Consider the following 20451-nt stretch of genomic DNA (forward strand, 5'->3'; position numbering starts at 1 on the left):
AAAAAAGGTAAAAGGAGTAAATATAAAGCATGAATTTTATAAGTAAAAGAAACACAAAGCATGAATGAATTTTAATGATGAAAGTTAGAAGCAACATCATGGACTTACTTCTCCAAAAGATATTCAGTTTGTTGGAATAACCCTACCATTATCCTTTCTGAGAACAGTAAAATACAATCTAACTCTACTTTAACTACTTTTAATTTCCCACTAATCAGTATCACGGATTAATAAATCACAAGTTCACACCACTAATGGGGGAGATAATCACTGCAAAACTTCATACTACCAACTGTTTTTTTTTTCTCCGGTACAAGGGACAGTGTTGTATATAAAAGCAAGAACTATATTTTAAGTCATTTGTAGCAGAAATGTCGAAATTTGGGATCTTATTGATGGGTGGATGTTGGGATGGATGCCTTGATCATACTCAGACTTCAGGGATGGGAACAAGAGTTTGGAATATGACCAACAGGTCGGTCGAATTGCAGGTAAGGGTGGGTTCTGTCTTGAAGAAGGGTTATACTCTAAAACCAGGATCGTCGAAAAGACTGAAATCTAAGAGCATTTATAAATCTTATATGCCTTCAAGTACTAATGGTGGAAGTGGTGGAGGAATGAAAAGTTTAGTCTATTATTATGATGAAACATATCAACCTTATATATGGATAAAAGATAATGTGAATGATTTTTCAAGGATGGTAAAGCAACAGTATATTAGTCTTGAGGATTTAAGAGATTGTTCTGAGATTAGGATCTTTAGAGATCATCAAAGAGGATTTATTTCGGTTCGGAAGAAGGCGAGGACAGAGTTCTGTTGAATTGATTCTATACTAACTTATGTAAGTTTCTTTCTTTTGGTTTGTACTTGTGTGGTTTGTGTTTGGTTGTTTTGTGTCGGAAAGATTCTAGTCGGAGAAACTAATTTAGCTTTTGATTCTAGGTATGAACTATAAAGTCACTCAGGAACATTATCTACAGTACTAATAACCAAACCTTGTCTTTTCAAATAGATAAACCCTAAAACACAAGCAGCATCTGTAATATCTAACAGTTTGTGATATATATAAAGATTCATGCAGACAAGATATCAATACTTTCTAATTTCATTTCATAATCACAAAACAAGATCACAGTTTTTCATTGTTGCCCAGCATAAACTGTTTGAAATATATTTGTTGTTTTTATAAGACTACCGACTAGTATTCCTTTGTTCTGTACTGACATTCTTAATCACTCTTAAGGTTTCTAATGTTATATTCATATGTAAGGGAACTTTAGGTTTACCAGGAAATGTAATTTTAGTAAGAGAACCTGAAATGGAGAGAGAACTCAGAGTAGCTTGGAAGTTAACCTCTACATGGCTTGGAAGAGACCTCCTGCCAAAGCCATTGGCATTACAGAGAGGCCCTTGCTCTCTAGAAGCTGGATAAATGCTGGCTTGTTATCCTCCATCAACTTCCCAATCACCTCTTCAAATGGTTCAGTCAACTTCTCTTGATTGAGCAGATAGTGCCCAAATCCCTGCAAAATGCTCGTTCATTTTAAGTCGGTCATCATTGCATTTTCCTCAGTAACAGGCTTATTAGCAATTGAATGTAATCCTGGTCCAGACTCCAGTTCTCCTTTATCTGGGACCAGGACAATATGGGTTTTAGCAGGTAGATCCTGCTAGAACTCGGCCGCTACCTGATTAACCCAATGCTGACTGCTTGTTCAAGTAGGATATCGGTTATTCAGGTATTGAATCTTGGAACAGTCTAACTAACATTGTCACATACATTAGACATAACAACATATAAACCTATTCTGGTTCCTCCTACTGGTCTAGCTCCAATATAGATATACCTCAAACTAGACCCTTAGGTTTACTAGTTATTCCATATCTGTATACCACTTTATGTACATATGGGGCTACAATATCGGTTCTGGTTCTAAACAGGTATGAAGTAACTGAATGACATACCTTTTTCTATCCTGAACCTCGATATTTTTTTATTAGATCATTATAAAGGAAAATAAATGGTAAAAAGAATTTGTTTTAGATAAAAAGTATGTGAATATGTGAACATTGAGTATAGTAATACCTCCAGATTAATAAAAGGATCTTCGGTTGGTTCACCACCCAATGTGTTCTGGCTCAAGGTCTGCAGTGTCCAATTTAAAATTGATAAAGTTCTATAACAAACCAATGAAATTTGACGATTGTGAATATGGATGCCAGTAATTACAAATAAACATGAAAGGAAGTGATTACGTGGCCTTCATACATTTAAGCTACGCACTCAATAAGGCCATTAGGAAGATAATAAGATTAAGACGTGAGTGACAAGAGGCCTCTTCTATCATTTGTGAAACACAAGGGCTCTGTCAACGAGTTTGGAGTGAAGAAAGTTAGTCAATTGAAGAAAAATTAGATTCAGATTCATATTCCAATCTTGCAAAATACTCCTCTTGAAACGCTTTTAGTGGTGTTCAATTGTTCACAATAACTTATTGCAGTTAGAAGTTAAGAACGATGGATTGGTAGTTGCAAACTTGTCAGTTTGGTCTACGGTCTACCTAATAGGTTGGTGTACTTAATTCTAGGAGAAGTCATTGAACCATCTACAGAAATAGCAATTGTAGTTAAATTAAATCAGTTATATAGCTTGCTGCAGTTAAGGCTGTAGTTCGGAACATTGGTCCTCGAAGATAAAGGACACTTTGTTTCATGCTTCTCAGCCTTTCAGGTATATTGTAGTTACCAATGAGATAGAGATACATGAGCTGATTAAACCTGGGCCTAGAAGACGAAGTTTACCTTTATTTGAAGCTGCAAGTACTTGATGTAATCAACGGCGTCATCCATAACAGATTCTTTGTTCCCCTAAAGAAAAAACTGACTTCAGAATCTATAGTAGTATTTGAGAATAATTCGAATCTCAATTGGTTATGGTGGTGTACTATGGTATGTGAGGAGCGGTAAACAGTCTAATATATTATACACTTGTAAGGCCACAAAAAGAAGCTCCTATATGTGCAAATATATCACCTGTTCAGAATAAGGAAGAAGCTCCCGCAGTAATTGGAGCCTTTCAGAAATTCTTGCTCTGCGAAGCTGTCAATAGAAAAGAACAGGATTATCAGGGAAACTAAACATAGTGGTTCCATAGCCATAAATTTCATTTAATTAACAAAAAGTCATGCTATTTTCTTCTAATACAACATATATGGTATGAAGTGTTGCTCTTGCCGATAACCCCTTGACCATATGCGTGGTAAGTTATTCATCTAGAAATCTTAACTCACTCGACTAGCTAAACAGCTTCTGGACGGAACTTCTTGTCTAGAGCGGAAACCCTGGCCAGCAACTGTTACTGTTGGAGTTCTCCAAGGATTAGGAATCGCCTCATTTGACTCTAGTCTTCTTGAAGCGTGACTCTATTGTGATCAAATAGCAAATACTAGTCAAATTTAAGCTTCCTAATAATACTACAGCATTGCCAGATTTTAGTAAAAAGAAATACAAAGAGGTATAGAAATGTGAAAGAAGCTGAAGTTCGTTACTCACCAACTTATTCAGGGCATCTCTTTGACCGTGTGAGGTTAAATGGTTTTCCTGCTGTAACATTAACCTTACAAAATCAACTTCTAAGTTCGATTCTGTCATAACTCATAAGCAGAAATAGTATTGCTTAACTAGAAAATAAAGTAAATCATCCAAGCGAAACTCCAAACCTCCTTCACTGCTTGAGCATAAGCGTCATAACAATTCTCTCCTTCAAATACTTCATTTTGATCAGATCGCAGACACCTTGAGAAATTCATTTGACCTTTGTCATTGTTTCTGCTGAGCATATGCATTGGTGGCTTGACATCCAAAGCATGTATGTCATGATAAGAATATCCTGTGTCCAACCTATTCCCTATCCCATTATTATGTGATAATCCTTGTTGAAACTCGTAGACACCCCTCGGAGAAAAGCCTTCTACTACGTCTTTAGCGTTGTAAGAATGGGTTGTTGTCGGTCTTGTTCGTAAGGAATTCATAGGTGTGATACCTTCTGGTATATCTCTAGAGGAAGTATGAGAATGAATTCCAGCGTGCCTTGTGGGTACAGAAACAACATGGCTGTAAGCTCTTCGTTTAGAACTACTACCCCAATGACGGTAAATTGGTTGAGCAATCGGGGGGTTGTCGTTCCCTTTAGCTCGCGTGTAATCTCTTAGAGAATAATCCATTAGTTGTTTGCCATTTGATTGACTAGAGGAGATAGGCATCAATTCAAGAATGTTTTCCTGCTCACTTTCTCCTCCTCCTCCCATATTTGACATCTGCAACCAAGTGGGTTATACATATTGTTATATTTGTGCCTTCAAGAGTTCACTACTCATCACTTAACCATCATGAACTATTATTACTCAAAATGATTGTTGAAGGCCAGGTTTTAAATAAGAGAAGCAATTAGGGTTGGTTGATGGTCAAAATGACATAACAATGAACACATAAAACACGAATAAATTCTTCGAAACAAAATCACAACTAATCATTAAATCAACACATTTAAATGAATAATCCAAAAACAGAATGTTCATTCAATAAAACACAATGTGTTCTAAAAACCCTAACATCAGTAAAGTAAAAGTTGTACTCCATATAGGGATTGTATATAACTTACTTTAAGAAATACTTGAATGAATCACATAGAACTAATAAATCCTCATAAATGGAAATTATCTTACTCATATATTCTACTATTTCACTTGAACAACTACAGAGAATCAAAGAACCCTAACAATCTTAGAAAATTTTCAAAAAACTTGAAACCAATAAATTTCTAGAGAGAGAGAGAAGGTTGAGTCTCTTACAGTCAGATGAAGAAGAAGAAATTGCAGATGAAGGAAGGGTTTAGGGTTAGAAGGGTTTTAGGGTTTCTTCTGGATCACGAAATGTCGAGAGAAGTTAGAGAGAGAGAAAATGACAAATTGTTTGCTGCTTGCTTATTAGTACGTACTACTTGTAAGAGAGAGAGAGAGAGAGAGAGAGAGAGAGAGAGAGAGAGAGAGAGATGGAGGTAGAAGGTGGTGCCGGCAGAGGACATAATTGTCATAAATGCCCTTAATTTATTCAATATATTACACTTCCTCATACCTTTGTCTCTGTTTTTCTTCGCGGGAAAACCAATCATTATTGAACTCCAACAGAAACCCGGTGGCATTCAATCCAACCCTTGGTTCTTTGTGTATCTTGATGATAAGATCGAAAGGCTTACATTCACTCACCTGATCAGCTGATCTATAATAGAGTGCCTCTAAAGATGCTTCTTCTTTACTCAGGTCCGTCTTCACTCTCCGCGCCAAGTGCGGATTGGCCTCAGTCAGTATTATTCGAGCCCCCGCACTGATTAAGAATGCCCTTGGACTTGCCTGATACGTCAGACGCGAAGAGATAAAAACAGACATGAGTAAAAAAGAGGAGGAGCACCTATAGACGCTCCCTCTAAAATAATGTTTTATGGCCACAAAATGTATGCTTAGAATGGAAAATTTGATCGGCCCAATGAGCCAAACATCTTAGAATTAGAAGATATTTGACCCATTGGGCCTACAACATTTGTTGGCGGGCTACGACACTTTTTCAAGCCAACCATAGTTATTGTTTGATTTAGAAGCTCCATTGCAAATAAATGAATTTTTAGGAGGTATTTTTTCAGAAATATAGATTGATCGGTACATATAGTATCTGATATTACCACTAATACAAACCTTTCACATTAAAAAGTAGAATTGGAGTGCGAATTTGAGTAAAATCATATTCCTCATATTAGAAGTTTATCTCCACAAACTGTGTTTGTTGCCATACAAATGCTCGTTAAAATATACACCAAACTACCAAACTTGTATTGCGATACCAAGTTTCGTCTTGTGGCTTCTTAGACCAAGTTGCCACTCGTGAGTGTTGCCCCACAGCTAAGGACCAAAGTGATTGTTTTGGGCCCAAATGTTACCAAATCCATTATGAGTTGTATTTGAGCCCAAAATCTTAGTCTTATATTATTAACAGTAAGACTTAAAAAAGACATTCGGCATTAAAGTTGTAATTTTCACATAAAAAAGCACTCATATTTAAAACTTTGCTTTGGGCCCAAATGCTTGGGTCGGCCAAACAACTTGTTACATATAGACAATGTGTCATGTAGTAGTAGTTTATATGAAGACTCAACCGAGTCTGTGTGTGAAGTGAAAGATCGAGAAGGAGAGAGAGGAATGAACCGAACAGGATGAGTGAAGAAGAGATATTGAAAATGATTTCTATGTATTCATTTAGGCTGTTATACAAGTATATATATAGGTTAGTGTATGATAAGATATTAAGAAGATACAATCTAAAGTAATCTTAACAACTAGAGTTTGTTAGTTGACTAAGTACATGAGGGTGTTGGTGAGTGTTGACACACCCAAGTGGTTGGGTGTGTTTGTGTATACATGTGTATACGTTAATAGTTTATGCTACTACTTACTTTTTTCTTCTTTTTTTGTTGTACATGCTACTACTTACTTTCTATGTTTGCATTTGATTTGTAGATATTAAGTGGAAAATAGTAGGCATGGGAAAAGAAAAGAAAGAGTCAAAAAGCAAAGGAGAGAATGTTTTTTTTAACAAGATGGTCCAGATAGCTAGCTAGGTGTAGTATAATGCAGAAAGGTGGGGAAGAATACAATAATATTTGATGAAAAATTGAAAAGGGTAAAAGAATATTTGCCATGGAAGTAATAAGGCAACTGCATTTTGGTATCTTTTAAGTGCTAGGGTAGTTCTCTCATAAAAAAAAAAGTGCTAGGGTAGTTAGTATGTCTAGGATTTATGAGGAGAATAGAAGCCAAAAGTTAGGGTTTCTATTTGAATCTTTCAGTTGTGTCAAACTGATGAAGAGAATAACATTATACTATCTTTTGTTAGATCTTGGGATCTTAATTGAGATAAATAAAGAGATGGTCCAAATAACTTAGTTGATCATGAAAGAGACTAAGGGTTTTCGGCATTCTTCATTTCAATAAACTTGGGAAGTTAGAATAATTTCCGCCCCATTTATAAAAATTTGTAACTTATTGTACTGATTTAGTTGGTTGAGCTAGCTTTTGAGGCGAGAAAATCTAAGACCACACCCAAGAAATAACTTCTAAGTCTGGTAGACAAAGCTTTTTAGGTACAGGTTGTAGTAAATCTATATATTGAAGTCATAGTGGCTCGATACGACTGAATAAATAGTAACAGAATCTAAATATATCAAATGAGTGCGAAAAAAAAAAAAACAATATCGTGTTCGTGTCAAAGGCAAGCAAAACGACTATGAATACTACAAAACTATTTTTCAAATTTTCGGAAACTTTGCTTTCAAACCACTAAATAGAAATAATTATCAATATAACAATTAAATCATTAAAAAGAAAACCCAAAGCTTATGTAAATCTTTGGAAAAGAACATCTGTAGTAACCCATATCCTGGGCCCCTACAAAATCTACTGATTACTGTAAGAAATCTCAATGACTAAAGATACTTGAGTACTAATTGTCCCCAACAATCACTATAGATTAGGGACCAAGTCATTTTTAATTATTGATATCCACCCTATACTTTTCACCCACATGCATTCATAATCTAGATGTGTTTCATTTATCTCCGATTAACTACTAGTCAAAATATTAACCCACACGTAAATAAATTTAACGACCTCTAAACGTACCAAAATAATAATCCTAAAGAATAAATGTTAGAAAAGTTGTCGAATCTGCCATCACCCCTAAATTTTATTAGACTTCTTTTTTCTTTTTGTTTTGGTTTAACGTGTAGGCCTAACTTTCATAGTCTATCCCAAAAGTAAAGTAAGAAAAGAAAAAAAATTATGATAATAATTAAAAAGTTAGGTTTAGGGTTTGTATTTACACTTAGATTTGGAAATTTCAAGTCTTTTGTCAATGAGGGTATGTTACATAGGTTTGGGTTTCCCACCAATTGATTTCTTCTAAATGTATAGTTTTATAATCAAACATAAAGTATATAGAGTTTGAAGCGTTACGTAACACTTACTCAAAGACAAGATCATACACACCCTTGGAGGCTTGGGATCAATTATTCTAGGGTTTTGCCCTTATAATTAAGGTTTGAAATACTTTATTGACCACTGCATCCACAAATTCCAAATATTTTATGTGAGTTGGTTATCCAAATGTTAGAAGAAATTATGTGTGGAATGGTTACAACAAGCTCGATCCTTCCCCCAATGTTTCATTAGATACTAGCTAGATAGGCAGATAGTTTATCAGATTTTCAGTATAGTTGCTTCCACATCAAGATCTTAAACTTTAAAAATTTATAACTTGACTTAGATGATGAGTCCTGATGCGATCGACAACTCCGATGTATAACATACACATACAATGAAACATGCATATACATCATATAAAACAAATCTACAACTTACCATATCATCCATCATGTGGAGAAATGAATGTGCCCATACGTACTTTAAGGTACACATAACACATGAGTCCTAACCCATGTGATATGTCTATGGATAAGTGGGCCATCAAGGCATGCGTTTATTCGATTGAATGTAGTAATAAATTAAAAATAGTGACGAAGCTTTATTTATGAATACATTTCTACCACTAAAACAAGGTAGGAATAACACGTACAGTTGCAATAATAGATCCCTTACAAGTGACTAACACGTATAAAGATAAAATGGCATATGAAAAATACAGAGTTAAGGCGTCATACATGGAGTAAAAGTCCAAACTATCACAAACGATAATTAGCCTTCTTGTCATAGACGGAAGACACATACAAAAGTTAAAATTAGGCATCCTATCGTCACATCAATTCATTGAAGTCAGGGAAGCGATGTTTAACTGATCTTCCTTTGCCAATAAGAAAAAAATTTACACCCATTGCCCAAACATTTATTTAAACATGTGAATATGAAAATTATAAGGGGAGAGAAATATATCGCCAATAAAAATAAAAACGACCCCAAGAATTCTCTCAAACTAAAAATGAATCCCAAGCCTTGGTTTCGAAGATCCAACAAATTTAGATAGGAATGTACTGGTGCAGTTGATAGCTCAATGATTTAGTGGGATGCTTCATCTACAAGCCCCAGTCTGTCTGGCAATTAAAGATATCTACCAACTTAGAGCTCAGTATAAGCTCCCCAAAAAAATAAGTCTTACCCTTTTTCAATATCATTTATGCAATTTTTTTATTACTCTAATAAATATACTCAATGGTTGAACAATCTTTATATCCTATGGTCATGTGATAGAGAAAATGAGATATTGTACATTCTTTTCTTTTTTTTTTTGAGAAATAGTACCACATCTTATAATCATAATTAACAATGAAAATGATACTATATTACACAAAAATACAAAATCTATCTCCTCTCAATTACTTGAATACTTATTGAGTAAAATATTTACTTCAAAAATAAATTATTAGCCTAAACATTAGTTAGCTAGCTATGACCTAAAACCTTTAAGACGGATTAAGCTCAGTTTTGACATAGTATTTTATTTTGTCATCACAAGTCATTCATCATTTACAAGCAAAGGGTAGAAAAGAAACAAAGCGACAACATTCTCTACTTGTTTGAGTTAGAAGAACGAAAATAATAATTTTGTTTATTTGAAATATATATATATTCATCTATCTCAAAGACTAATTTAGACAAGAAATGTGTGAAATCGATATATGACGTGAAATCTAATTTTTGTTTATTAGTTTTTGGTGAGATTGATCTCCTATGAGAGAAAGGGTATCTAATAATCAAGAATATAATGTATACGTCAACTCCACTCATTGTCAATTAATTTTGAGTTGGATGATCACAAACTTAACAGTTTGATTTGAATTTTGTAGATTTGTAAACAAAAAAGTTGTGCCTCCTTACGATTTGTGCCACCTTACAAATTAAAGATGGTCATCTTACTTGTAGGCTGTAGCAATGCCAACAAGTAGATAAACATAAGAGTTAATTCCTATATGGTCCCTTACTTTATGACCAGCTTCCTTTTTAGCTCCCTTTATTTCGTAAATTCAAATATAGCTCCCTATTTTCAAGTAAATGTCCTAATTGTCCTTCCTATTCATAATTTTTCAAAATAAAATTAAATGCATTCCACCTCATTTCCACCTCACCTCTATCTCCACCTCACATCTTTCTCCACCTCACCTCTCTCTCTCCACTTCTCTCTCTCTCTCTCTCTCTCTTTCCACCTTTTTTTTCTCTCTCTTTTCAGTTTCCACCTCACCTCTCTTTGTCTTCTCCGGCAAGGTCGCCGCCACCTCACATCTTTCTCCACCTCACCTCTCTCTCTCCACTTCTCTCTCTCTCTCTCTCTCTCTTTCCACCTTTTTTTTCTCTCTCTTTTCAGTTTCCACCTCTCCTCTCTTTGTCTTCTCCGGCAAGGTCGCCGACCGGAAAATTTTCCGGTCGGCGACCTTGCCGGAGAAGACAAAGAGAGGTGAGACTTTTTTTTAAGGTCGCCGGCCGGAATGAACTTAATCGGAGAAGACAGAGTGAGGTGGAGAGAGAGAGAGGGAGGTTAGGTGGAGAGAGGGGTGAGATGGAGAGAGAGATAGAGAGAGAGAGGTGAGGTGGAGAGAGAGATGAGGTGGAGAGAGAGAGGTGAGGTGAAAATAATTATGTTTTCAATATTTTATTTAGAAATTAGGAAGGGTATTTACGCCATTTACATAAAAATACGGGGCCATATTTGAATTTACGAAAAAAAAAAGGGGGGCCAAAAAGGAAGTTGGTCACAAAATAGGGAGCCATATAGGAATTAACTCTAACCATAACAAGGACATGGAAGAATGTACCTTATCTTTTATTACACATGTATTGTAATAACGTTTTAGTTAATTAAAGTCACCAAAGATTTCAACAACAAAAAAAATGCCAACAAGTCCTTCCCTCTTCCTCACACCAGTTTAGTAATCATTTGTCCTTTCCCTTTCTCTGCTCCCATCAAAAAAAATAATATTCGAACCTAACTAGGGTTTATTAGGGAACTCTTATTTTTTCTTTTCTTTTTTGTTGAAAAGGGAACTCTTATTTAGTTAGGATATTTTCTGGTTATCGCTCAATGTACCAATCTGACAATTAAGACAACATTAAGTATTTTCTAAATGAAATTAGTTATCTCATCAAAAAAGAAAAAGAAATTAGTTAATTAGCTTGAGTTAAGTTATCTTTGGAGTTTCCTAATCTTTAATCTTGTTGAAGATTACTAATAGTTACTATAATTGTATTCTTGTAGATGTAGACAAAGCAACCAACAAAGAAATGTGGATTTCAACAAAAAAAAAAAACTAAAAATAGTGGTAGTTTGAGGGTCCAAATCACATAAATCCTTTGTATGGTGCATATAATCTTAACTGTTATTTAATTGGATTTTGTTTAACTATTGATCATATTGAAGTAACTAAAATATTATTTTATCTCGATTTGAAGATAGAATTTTCTTCTTTATAAGGAGATGTTATCATATTCTCAATTAAAGTAGAAGATTGTTATACTTTCTTACCGTTATTTGAAAAACTAGTCACATCACAATAATAACTATGATGATAGATGTATCTTGTTTTATACGTTTATAGTTTTATTTGCCTAATGTTGTCTTCTATCGACGACTTCTCAACAGTATTATTGCATTTCCCTAAGGAGAACCAATTTTTTCGTACTTATAGGTAATAATACATCTAGATTTTGGTGCTATTATTTTACTGTTACAGAAACATTAGGCATAGCAAAACAGAAGGAGGGTATAACTTTGTCCATTATGCACATGACATCTTTTTATGGAGTATTTAAAATTAATCAATCTAATTGATCATTTCCCACCTTCAATTTCTTGTGCAAGAGATAATCGAGTTCCTTTTTATAGCTTATAAAATTCAAAGTACTACCCAAAGCAGTCTCTGACAAAATACCTACTTTAGTTCTTATCTTTGGGTATTTAAAAAATTTAGGCACTATGAAGTCCATCTTAGCTTATTTTTTTATGCTATCTGCCCTCTTATTAAATTATCGTAAATGTTAAGTTTATAGGATCAAGTGGTGTCACGGATGCATCTTTCTTGAAAGGACATTGTTCTGAATGCAGATAATTGTAGTTTTGGGACTACAATGGTAGCTACTTTCTCAGGGAAGAGATTACTAATAAAATTTGTAAACGTATCGAATTTTGAAGATTAATTCAGGACCTCACGATTTTAAGAGGAGTGTCTCTGACTTCTGCACCAAAAAATAGTGGACTATTGTTCATAACTTCAGTCTGAATTTTCACTAATTGACTTTTGTATTTCAAACAATCAACTTTATCATATTCTTTCTTGAGAAAATCTATTTACATCTCAAACTAGAGAAACAAACAAAAAAATAGTTTGAAGTCATTTATTTATGTGAAAGAATAATTCTTCTAGATATGAATCTTACCTTTTAATTTAGTTTATTTAAGTAGAGATTTGTGGTTGATTAGTGGAAAAATATACTTTTTGGACAAAATATGAGATCTCCATTTGGTGTGAAATGAAACAAACTGTTCACACAAGTTCAATTTTACCCTATTTTTGTGAGACTTTAAACTTTTAGATATTTTTCTTCACTTTTTACTGTTGGGCCGAGCCCATTAAGAGAAGCCACGCCGATTGAAGAAAATTTAAGCTGACTCAGTAAAGAAAACAAATCAGTAAAAATTAAGTAGTAAAAAATAACAATAAAAATCGAAGGAGAAAAAGAGGAAAAGAAATCAATAAATTAAGGGTGAGAAAGTAGTGAGAATTCCATCAGTGCTGTTGTTTATGTTCTTCTTCTCTATTGCCTTGAGAAAGCTTTCTCTCTCTCTCTATCTTTCTTTGTCTCTCTAAAAATACAAACCTGAAATAGAGGATGCAGATGGGAAATTACAGCTTCCCTTGCCCACCCTTCCTTTCTCTCTCTCTTCCCTTCACACACATTCTTTCTCTATCTTCTTAATTAAAAACTGAATCTTTTCTGACTCTTCTTCTTTGCTGAAAAACCCCCCATTTATTTCACTAATTTTTCTCATAGTCTGGAACCAAATTCCTTTACTTGTAGTAATTCATCTTCTTTGTTTAGATCTTTCTATAGTTATTAAACCATTGTTGTTAATATGAGTAAAGAAGAGTTCTTGAAGATCCAGGTAAACCCATCTCTCTGTTCTACTTCTAATTAACTCAAAGTTCTTTACTTTCTTTCAATTTTTTCATTAACTATTCAAGAATCTTTGTTCTATTTCATCATTTTGTATGTTTGTGTTTGCAGACTTGTGTTCTTAAAGTTAACATTCACTGTGATGGATGTAAGCAGAAGGTGAAAAAACTATTACAGAAAATTGATGGTATTTTTACTATTTACCCCCTTTTTTTCTGTTCAAAATTACTTAATTTTAGTGATAGAATCTACTTAAAAAATTGATTTTTCTTCATCATTCTTTAATGGGTATTTGAGATTTTTTCCTGGGTCATCTTGAAATCTTGATTTCTGATTTGGGTTTGTTTTGGATTTTAGGGGTTTATACTACAAGTATAGATTCAGAACAGGGGAAGGTGACAGTTTCAGGAAATGTTGATCCAAGTACTTTGATAAAGAAACTTTGTAAATCTGGGAAACATGCAGAGATTTGGGGAGCTCAAAAGGCATCTAACAACAACAATAACAACCAAAATCAACTCAATAATCAAATGAAGAACATGAAAATTGAGAATGGAAAAGGTGGGAAAGATGGGAAAGATAACAAGTTTCAGAGTAGTGGAGGAAAAGATCAACCTAAAGGAGGCCAACAACAACAACAACAACAACAGCAGAAGCAACAACAGTTACAACATCAACAGATGGAACAACAACTAGCTCAGATGAAAGGATTGAAAGATCTAATGAATGGGAAGAATCCACAACAAAAGTTACCACCAAATTTGATGAAAGATCAAAAATCAGTAAAGTTTGATTTGGATGAAGAAGAAGATGATGATGAAGATTTTGAAGATGATGAGTTTGATGATGAAGATTTTGAAGATGATGATGATGATGAGTTTGATGATGAGTATGATGATGAGTTTGATGACCCTAATCATCCCATCAATAAGATCCATGTTAAACCCATGATGGGTAATGGTGGTCAAGGAGGAGGAGGAGGAGGAGGAGGACCTCAGATGATGATGCCTAAAGGAGGGATGCCACCCAATGGAATGATGATGCCTAAAGGAGGAGGAATGCCACAAAATGGGATGATGCCTAATGGGATGATGAATGGCCAGCATCCTCAGATGATGATGAATGGCATGCATCCTCAGATGATGAACAAAGTTGGTGGTGCTGGTGGCCCTGGTGGCCCTGGTGGCATGGGTGGTGGGAATGGTGGTGGTGGTGCTGTAAATATTCCTGTGCAGGTGAAGGGAAATGGTGGAAATAGTGATGTTAAAAATGGTAATGGGGGGAAGAAAGGTGGTGGTGGGGGAAATCAAAATCAAGGTGGGGTGAATCCAAATCAAGGAGGAAGTGGTAAAAATGGTGGTGGGAACCCTGTTGTAGCTAAGAATGGTAACAATGGTGGTGGAATTAACAAAGGTGCTCCTAATAATGGTGGTGGTGGTGGTGGTGGAAATGTGGGTCAGATGGGGAATATGCAAATGATGGGTCAGAAGGGGAATATGCCGATGGGTGGTGGTCAGATGAGTAATATACCAGTAGGAATGGTTGGTGGTGGTGGTGGTGGTGGTCAGATGGGTAATATCCCTTCTGTTCAAGGTTTACCTGCATCCGCCATGAATAATGGTGGAGGCGGTGGTGGAATGCCCAGCGGTTACTTCCAAGGTGCCGGACCGGAAACCGTAGCCGGAAATCCTTATCAACAGCAACAATTACAACAGCAACAACAACAGTATATGGCTGCCATGATGATGCAACAGCAACAACAGCGGGCGGCCGCGGCAGCCCAAATGGCCAACGCTCAAATGGCAAATGCGCAAATGGCAAACGCCAACGGTGCAGGTTTTCATCCGATGATGTATGCTCGGCCACCTCCGGCGGTGAATTACATGGCTCCAATGCCACCTCCGGTGAATGATCCTTACACCCATTACTTCAGTGACGAGAATACCGACAGTTGCAATGTCATGTGAGTTACCGAAAACTCTTTCACCGATAGCAATAATGGGTTCAACGGTGTTGTTGCGGGGCCTGTGGGCGGGGGCGGCGAGTTACATACTTGGGCAAATTATTAGTGAAAATTAATGGGCTGTTTTTATCTTTGAATTCCCCTTCTTTTAATTTACTTGTTTTTAGAGTTTATATTATATAACTATGTAGGGGAGTATTTATAAAAGATTATATATCAAAGTTTAGGTTGGGGTGGGAAGCTCTTATGACTCTATAAGATGCAATTAAGAGAGAGAGAGAGAGAGAGAGAGAGAGGAACAAAGAGAGAGATGTTTAGCTTGTTATGAAATGTGTTAAATATGTGTGTTTATAAGTTGGAAAGCTAATAAGAAACAGATGATAGGGCAATAAAAAAGCCTTTAGCCAAGACTTCTATCTCTTTTTTATTTTTTTATTTTCTTTCATTTTCATAATTATTTGCATGATCTACTAACACTATGTAGTTGGGTAGTTTTTCATTCACATACCAAGGACAATCACCAAGATAATACTTTGTCGACTTTGCACTATTTGAGTCCACCACAAAGCAAAAGCAAAAGCAATAATTGAATTTTACTATAGTAACACTTAGGCGGTTATCTATCAAATCTTGATGATGTATTAATTTCTTGTAATGCCATGCCAGAAGTAGATGGCACTGGAATTAAAGAAAAAACAGAAACAGTATATAACATTATTGTTACTTTGTATTAAGCTTACTATTTGTGGGCCACATCCATCTTAAAAGAAATGGTAGATGGATCAAGGCTCCACAAATTCAAAGAGTAAAGTGATTTGAATCCAATTCAAGGTACTCCCAGGGTCCCATCTCCCTCTCTCAATTGGTGAGGGGTAATGTTGGGACCCTCTTTAGCATGATATCTCTCACTTCACTTTTGTTGATCAAGACACCTTAACCAATTGATTGAAAGATCTAACGGTGTTGATTGGTGAACACATTTGAAGGTCTAATCGAATTATTTGACTTGATTGGCTATCAAAATTTCTTCTTCATTTCTCTATTGGGTCCCACTAGTCTACTTATGGGTGTAACAGAAAAAGTACTCCACTTTAGGGGTGTACGTGTAACTATAAGAAAAAGTATGGAGGTTTCTACGGATACAAGTGGTGTTTGTTTGACCACTGCATTATACGTTAGTACGAGGGTGTAATCTGTGTCCGTTATCTGGACAATTTTGTCGAACTACAAATTTATGACTACTTCGACAAAACTGTAAAAATTGTAGATTGTGATTGCGGAGTTTGCAATAAGAAGCATAACACAATCGACAGTAAGTTTGTCAATGATATCCGAATATTCGATATCCGATCCGCACTCGTATTCGAATTTTAAAAAAATACCTGAAATTTTCGGATACGGATTCATATATTCCTTACCGGATATTTGCTTATCGGATACGGATACACTCATATTCGATCCGATAAATATCCGTATCCGATAAGTAATATTAAAAATTAATAAAAATTTAAATTTATTTATAATAATATATAAAATGTAGGGTTGAGATTTATTATTTAGATGTAATGGTTAAAAATTTAAAGAAAAAATTTAAAATTTTGTTAAAGTTTCGGATATTGGGCATTATCCGATATTCTTTAATATTATCATATTCGGATATTGATTTCTAATATCCAACGGATAATTATCGGATTCGTATATTCGGATAGCTTATCGGATTCAGATATGGATATGCCCATATCCGATCTGATAAGCTACCATTTACAGGCCTAATCGACAGACTACAATGACCAATGCCTTGTGGGCTCTTTCAAATAGCTCGATATTTGTTACAACCGATCAAATGGGCACACACAAAAGAAACACGGAAATATGGCTGGATATTTAAACATTTAGGTAGTTTTTAAATTTTTGTTTAGGGAAGAAGGGACGAAATATTAATATTATTGCACATATAAGATATTATCTTGAGTGTATTTGATTGAATATTGGACCCCTCATGTGAACAAAAGCACTATAGAATAAAAATAATACTAACTTATAGTTTATGAGAGAATGAAGGAAACACATTCCCCTTTTTAGTCTTAATTTTTTTATTGCTATCTAATTTCACAATCCTCTTTGTCCTTAATTATAAAGCAGATTTTGTGGAGTAAATTCAGGGACTTTGATCATAAAGTAAGTTAAATTAAGCTTGTTTTCTCAACTTTGTACTAATTTAGAGAGAGAGTTTCAACAAAAAAAAAAAAAAAAATAGAGAGAGAGATTAGAGACTAGAGAAGTGAGATAGCAAGCCTTTGGATTGAAGTGTGGTATGGTAGAAGACAATTATCTTAAAAGATTGGGTTTCATAATTTTATTCTCTTTTTTTTTTTATTCTACCATAGGTTTTTTTTTTTTTTTTTTGTTGAAAGGATTCTACGATAGGTTGATATCACTAGAATTATAGCGACCTCCCATTATTTATAACGAATTTAAATAACGAAAAAAAACAAGTTAATTATTTTCTTGTGCTAATAGTCCCTAACTAATTTGCTTGAAGGTGTACCTTTTAAATTGTTGATATGATCCTCATTTCTATAGTTCTATTTGAAGAATATTCCCTCTTCTTGGTAATGTCGAAAAAAGATGGTGTTAAAATTGTATACTTTTCTTTTCCTTATAGGAAAACTAACTCTACAAGAAGTACCTTCATCAAAAAAAAAACTCTACAAGAAGTATATTTGCTAAATTAGTATGTGTTAACCTTTACAAGAGGAATAAGATTAACTCTTTTTTCTTTTAACTTTTCAACTATTTCTCAAAACGGTCTAAACATAGTTTCAATAGAGAAAGAACAACCTTAACATTGGAATCGAATTCTATCGAAACTTTCGAACAAATGTACATGTGATCGTTCAACTAAAGCGCCCCATGATGTTATAAATTTGTGAGAACTCTAGATGGGATATATCATACTATATGATGTACATGTACCAAATCCATTTTCTAAAATCAAATGTAAAATATAGGATTAGTAAGGGTATTATTGGCAAAAAGTGAAAGGAGAAAATATCCACTTGAGTCCAAATGCCAAGAGAAGAGTGAAGGTAGGTCCCATATATTTACTTTGTTTGGAGGCATTCCTTCCTTCACCAGTGAAGTTCCATGTGACTTAGGGCCCACACACTTACTAAACACTGACAGTCAACTAGGCAAGTTAACAGAGTTCAAATAAACGCCGTTAAGTTAAAGAAAAAGTTACTACTTATAAACAAAACAAGTCCAAGTTAGGTACCATGGAAAGATTAAAACAAATCTTTAGCCATCTTTCGAAATTAGTGAAAGCTAAATCCCATTCCTTCCTCTAATAACTTAATTATCGTGCCTGCACATTTCACAAGGTCATCTACCAATTTATCTCTATTATTATGAGTAATTCCAATCTTGTTTGTTTTAGTAAAATCACAATTATAAATGTTAAGTATAAAATTAGAATAAATGGATTAAACTACATACTTTCGATTATGTCTCTGTTATACAAATTATTGTGTCGTTCCTATGTACAAATATAAATATTTTCATTATAATTTGGTGAAGTTTTACTAAATAATTGTTTTTTTTTTTTAATTTTACTGTATAATATAGTAGAGAAATCGAACTTGACTTTTCGAATTTGGGTTCATAAAATTTGTCGAAATTGAGTTTTTGATTACTAAATTCCAATAGAATTTCATATATTAATAATGGGAATGGAATGTGCCCTTGAACAAGTAGCCTAACCCACTAAAGGTAGTGTTCAAGTTTTAATTTTGAAAAACAATATTGAGACATTGTTTTCACATAAGGTCAACAATTAGAGTTTGAAATGGGGCCATGAAGTGTTGACCACTAGACATCATATCTTTTTCACTGATTACTAGCAAATAATACAAGTGATGTTGGTTTCAGTGACATTATTTTATGTTATTTCTTTTAGTCCTAATTTATGGAATTTTTCTTTCTTTTTCAAATCTTAGTGGGTATTTTTGGATTTATTATTAATATCCTCATACATTTGGGTGTAAGTATAATTTGTTAATTATGTTGCTGTCCACTTCATTGAATTTATCGGTCAAACTAATTTATGCTTTGTATATTTTGATTAAGGTCCTCCTACAATTATTTTAATAAATTTTGAAAGCCAAAATTTATCTTAAACAAAAAATATTTGTCTATACCTTTTGACTTGCTAGTGGTGGGTACTTGAATATAATGAATGTTTTTTAAGGATGAAATTTGATGCTAACCTCTTTCTTTTTGGATATTTAAGATTAAGATAAATATCACGAAAAACATGAGTTTAATAGCACGCTGTTGGTTGACATATGAAGGTGTTACTATCAAAGAAAAGTTCCAACTAGGTTAAGTTGAGAGACAGATTATTGTGATAACGAGAGATTTATTTAGCAACCATTGGTCAAATAACCATGTTTCTGGTGCATCAAATATCTTTAGAAGTTCGACAATGTTGTTTGTATTTGAAAAGCACATATCTTGTTGTTTTTTTATTACATCGTAAATGCATGTCATTGTCTACGCCTGCAATGTACAGGATCAACTTATTCCTCCTCGTCTATATATATAGTGTTTGATTTGACTAGGTAGTGGGGAGAGAAGATGACTTTAGGCATAAATGGATTTAGTGGAAAAAAGCATAACAATCCACCACCCACTCCATTAGTCCAATTCTTCAAATATGGAATTGTGATATGGTTTTCTTTATGAAACATTTGGGTGAATTTCTACTTGCATGAGATGTGTCCTTTTTTACTTTTAACCTTTCTTCTTTAATATGGGTAAGATAGATTGTCACCATCTTTCTCCTAAGTCCTAACCATTGAGCCTGATCACTAGCTAGCCACTATAAAATTTCTTTTGCAAATAGTACATAAGGAGACATATCTTTCCTTTTTGATCAGAGAATCCATAAATAACTAGTCTAAATCAGACTTCATAGTGCTTGGTAAAAATGAGATACTCTTAAGTAGACCTGCCAACTACCCTAAATTTAAGGTCAGCTTTGTCAATGTTTCCTGCACTAGTGTTGTTTGTATAGCAAACACATTATTCTCATTTTACTAGTAAATTTACTTGTACAATACCAGTCATAGTTCCTACACATAGAGACAGACAGACCTATTGAAACTACATATTTGCTAGTATTTTGAGGTTGTTTATCTATCCGAAATCTTCAATTTATTTATTATTATTATTTCTTTTCGTATAATGGATTTCGCTCTTTT

General features: G+C 34.3%; 3 protein-coding genes across 5 annotated transcripts; 2 read left to right on the plus strand and 1 right to left on the minus strand.

The window, feature by feature from the left end:
* The first annotated feature begins 301 nt into the window (after positions 1-301).
* On the plus strand, positions 302-921 carry LOC147570082 (RING zinc finger protein). The gene has a single exon (XM_086656661.1). It carries the CDS (start codon positions 372-374, stop codon positions 819-821), a length of 450 nt encoding a protein of 149 aa, XP_086512787.1. The 5' UTR covers positions 302-371; the 3' UTR covers positions 822-921.
* Positions 922-1090: 169 nt separating this feature from the next.
* Positions 1091-5122, minus strand: LOC147570083 (uncharacterized). 2 transcript variants are annotated; one of them, XM_086656660.1, is made up of 8 exons: positions 4852-5122; positions 3721-4317; positions 3554-3604; positions 3292-3423; positions 3035-3100; positions 2804-2869; positions 2088-2147; positions 1091-1524 (listed from the first exon to the last, which is right to left on the minus strand). In XM_086656660.1, exons 2-8 carry the CDS (start codon positions 4315-4317, stop codon positions 1357-1359), a joined length of 1140 nt encoding a protein of 379 aa, XP_086512786.1. In that variant the 5' UTR covers positions 4852-5122; the 3' UTR covers positions 1091-1356. The 2 variants fall into 2 exon arrangements, with proteins under 2 accessions (XP_086512786.1, XP_086512785.1); XM_086656659.1 differs by having other exon boundaries at positions 3554-3601; positions 4852-4998.
* A 6544-nt stretch (positions 5123-11666) lies between these two features.
* On the plus strand, positions 11667-15595 carry LOC147570084 (Heavy metal transport/detoxification superfamily protein). Of its 2 annotated transcripts, none has more exons than XM_086656662.1 (3): positions 11667-13213; positions 13336-13411; positions 13582-15595. In XM_086656662.1, the coding sequence occupies exons 1-3, from the start codon at positions 13184-13186 to the stop codon at positions 15189-15191; spliced, it is 1716 nt and encodes a 571-aa protein (XP_086512788.1). In that variant the 5' UTR covers positions 11667-13183; the 3' UTR covers positions 15192-15595. The 2 variants fall into 2 exon arrangements, with proteins under 2 accessions (XP_086512788.1, XP_086512789.1); XM_086656663.1 differs by having other exon boundaries at positions 12777-13252; positions 13293-13411.
* The last annotated feature ends 4856 nt before the right edge of the window (positions 15596-20451 follow it).

Source organism: Eschscholzia californica, unplaced genomic scaffold (assembly GCF_041429995.1).
Source record: "Eschscholzia californica isolate CP2 unplaced genomic scaffold, dmEscCali1.0.p SCAF_1, whole genome shotgun sequence".
Lineage (NCBI taxonomy): Eukaryota > Viridiplantae > Streptophyta > Magnoliopsida > Ranunculales > Papaveraceae > Eschscholzia > Eschscholzia californica.

Excerpts from the sequence above, each read along its gene's own strand:
- LOC147570083 (XM_086656660.1), bottom strand. The coding sequence starts at position 4,317 with ATGTCAAATATGGGAGGAGGAGGAGAAAGTGAGCAGGAAAACATTCTT. Across the intron at positions 3,101-3,291 it reads GAAGCTGTTTAGCTAGTCGA|CTTCGCAGAGCAAGAATTTC; the intron begins GTGAGTTAAGAT and ends TTCTATTGACAG. Across the intron at positions 2,148-2,803 it reads ACTTGCAGCTTCAAATAAAG|ACCTTGAGCCAGAACACATT; the intron begins GTAAACTTCGTC and ends TGGACACTGCAG.
- LOC147570084 (XM_086656662.1), top strand. The coding sequence starts at position 13,184 with ATGAGTAAAGAAGAGTTCTTGAAGATCCAG. Across the intron at positions 13,214-13,335 it reads AAGAGTTCTTGAAGATCCAG|ACTTGTGTTCTTAAAGTTAA; the intron begins GTAAACCCATCT and ends TTGTGTTTGCAG. Across the intron at positions 13,412-13,581 it reads ACTATTACAGAAAATTGATG|GGGTTTATACTACAAGTATA; the intron begins GTATTTTTACTA and ends TTTGGATTTTAG.
- LOC147570082 (XM_086656661.1), top strand. The coding sequence starts at position 372 with ATGTCGAAATTTGGGATCTTATTGATGGGTGGATGTTGGGATGGATGC.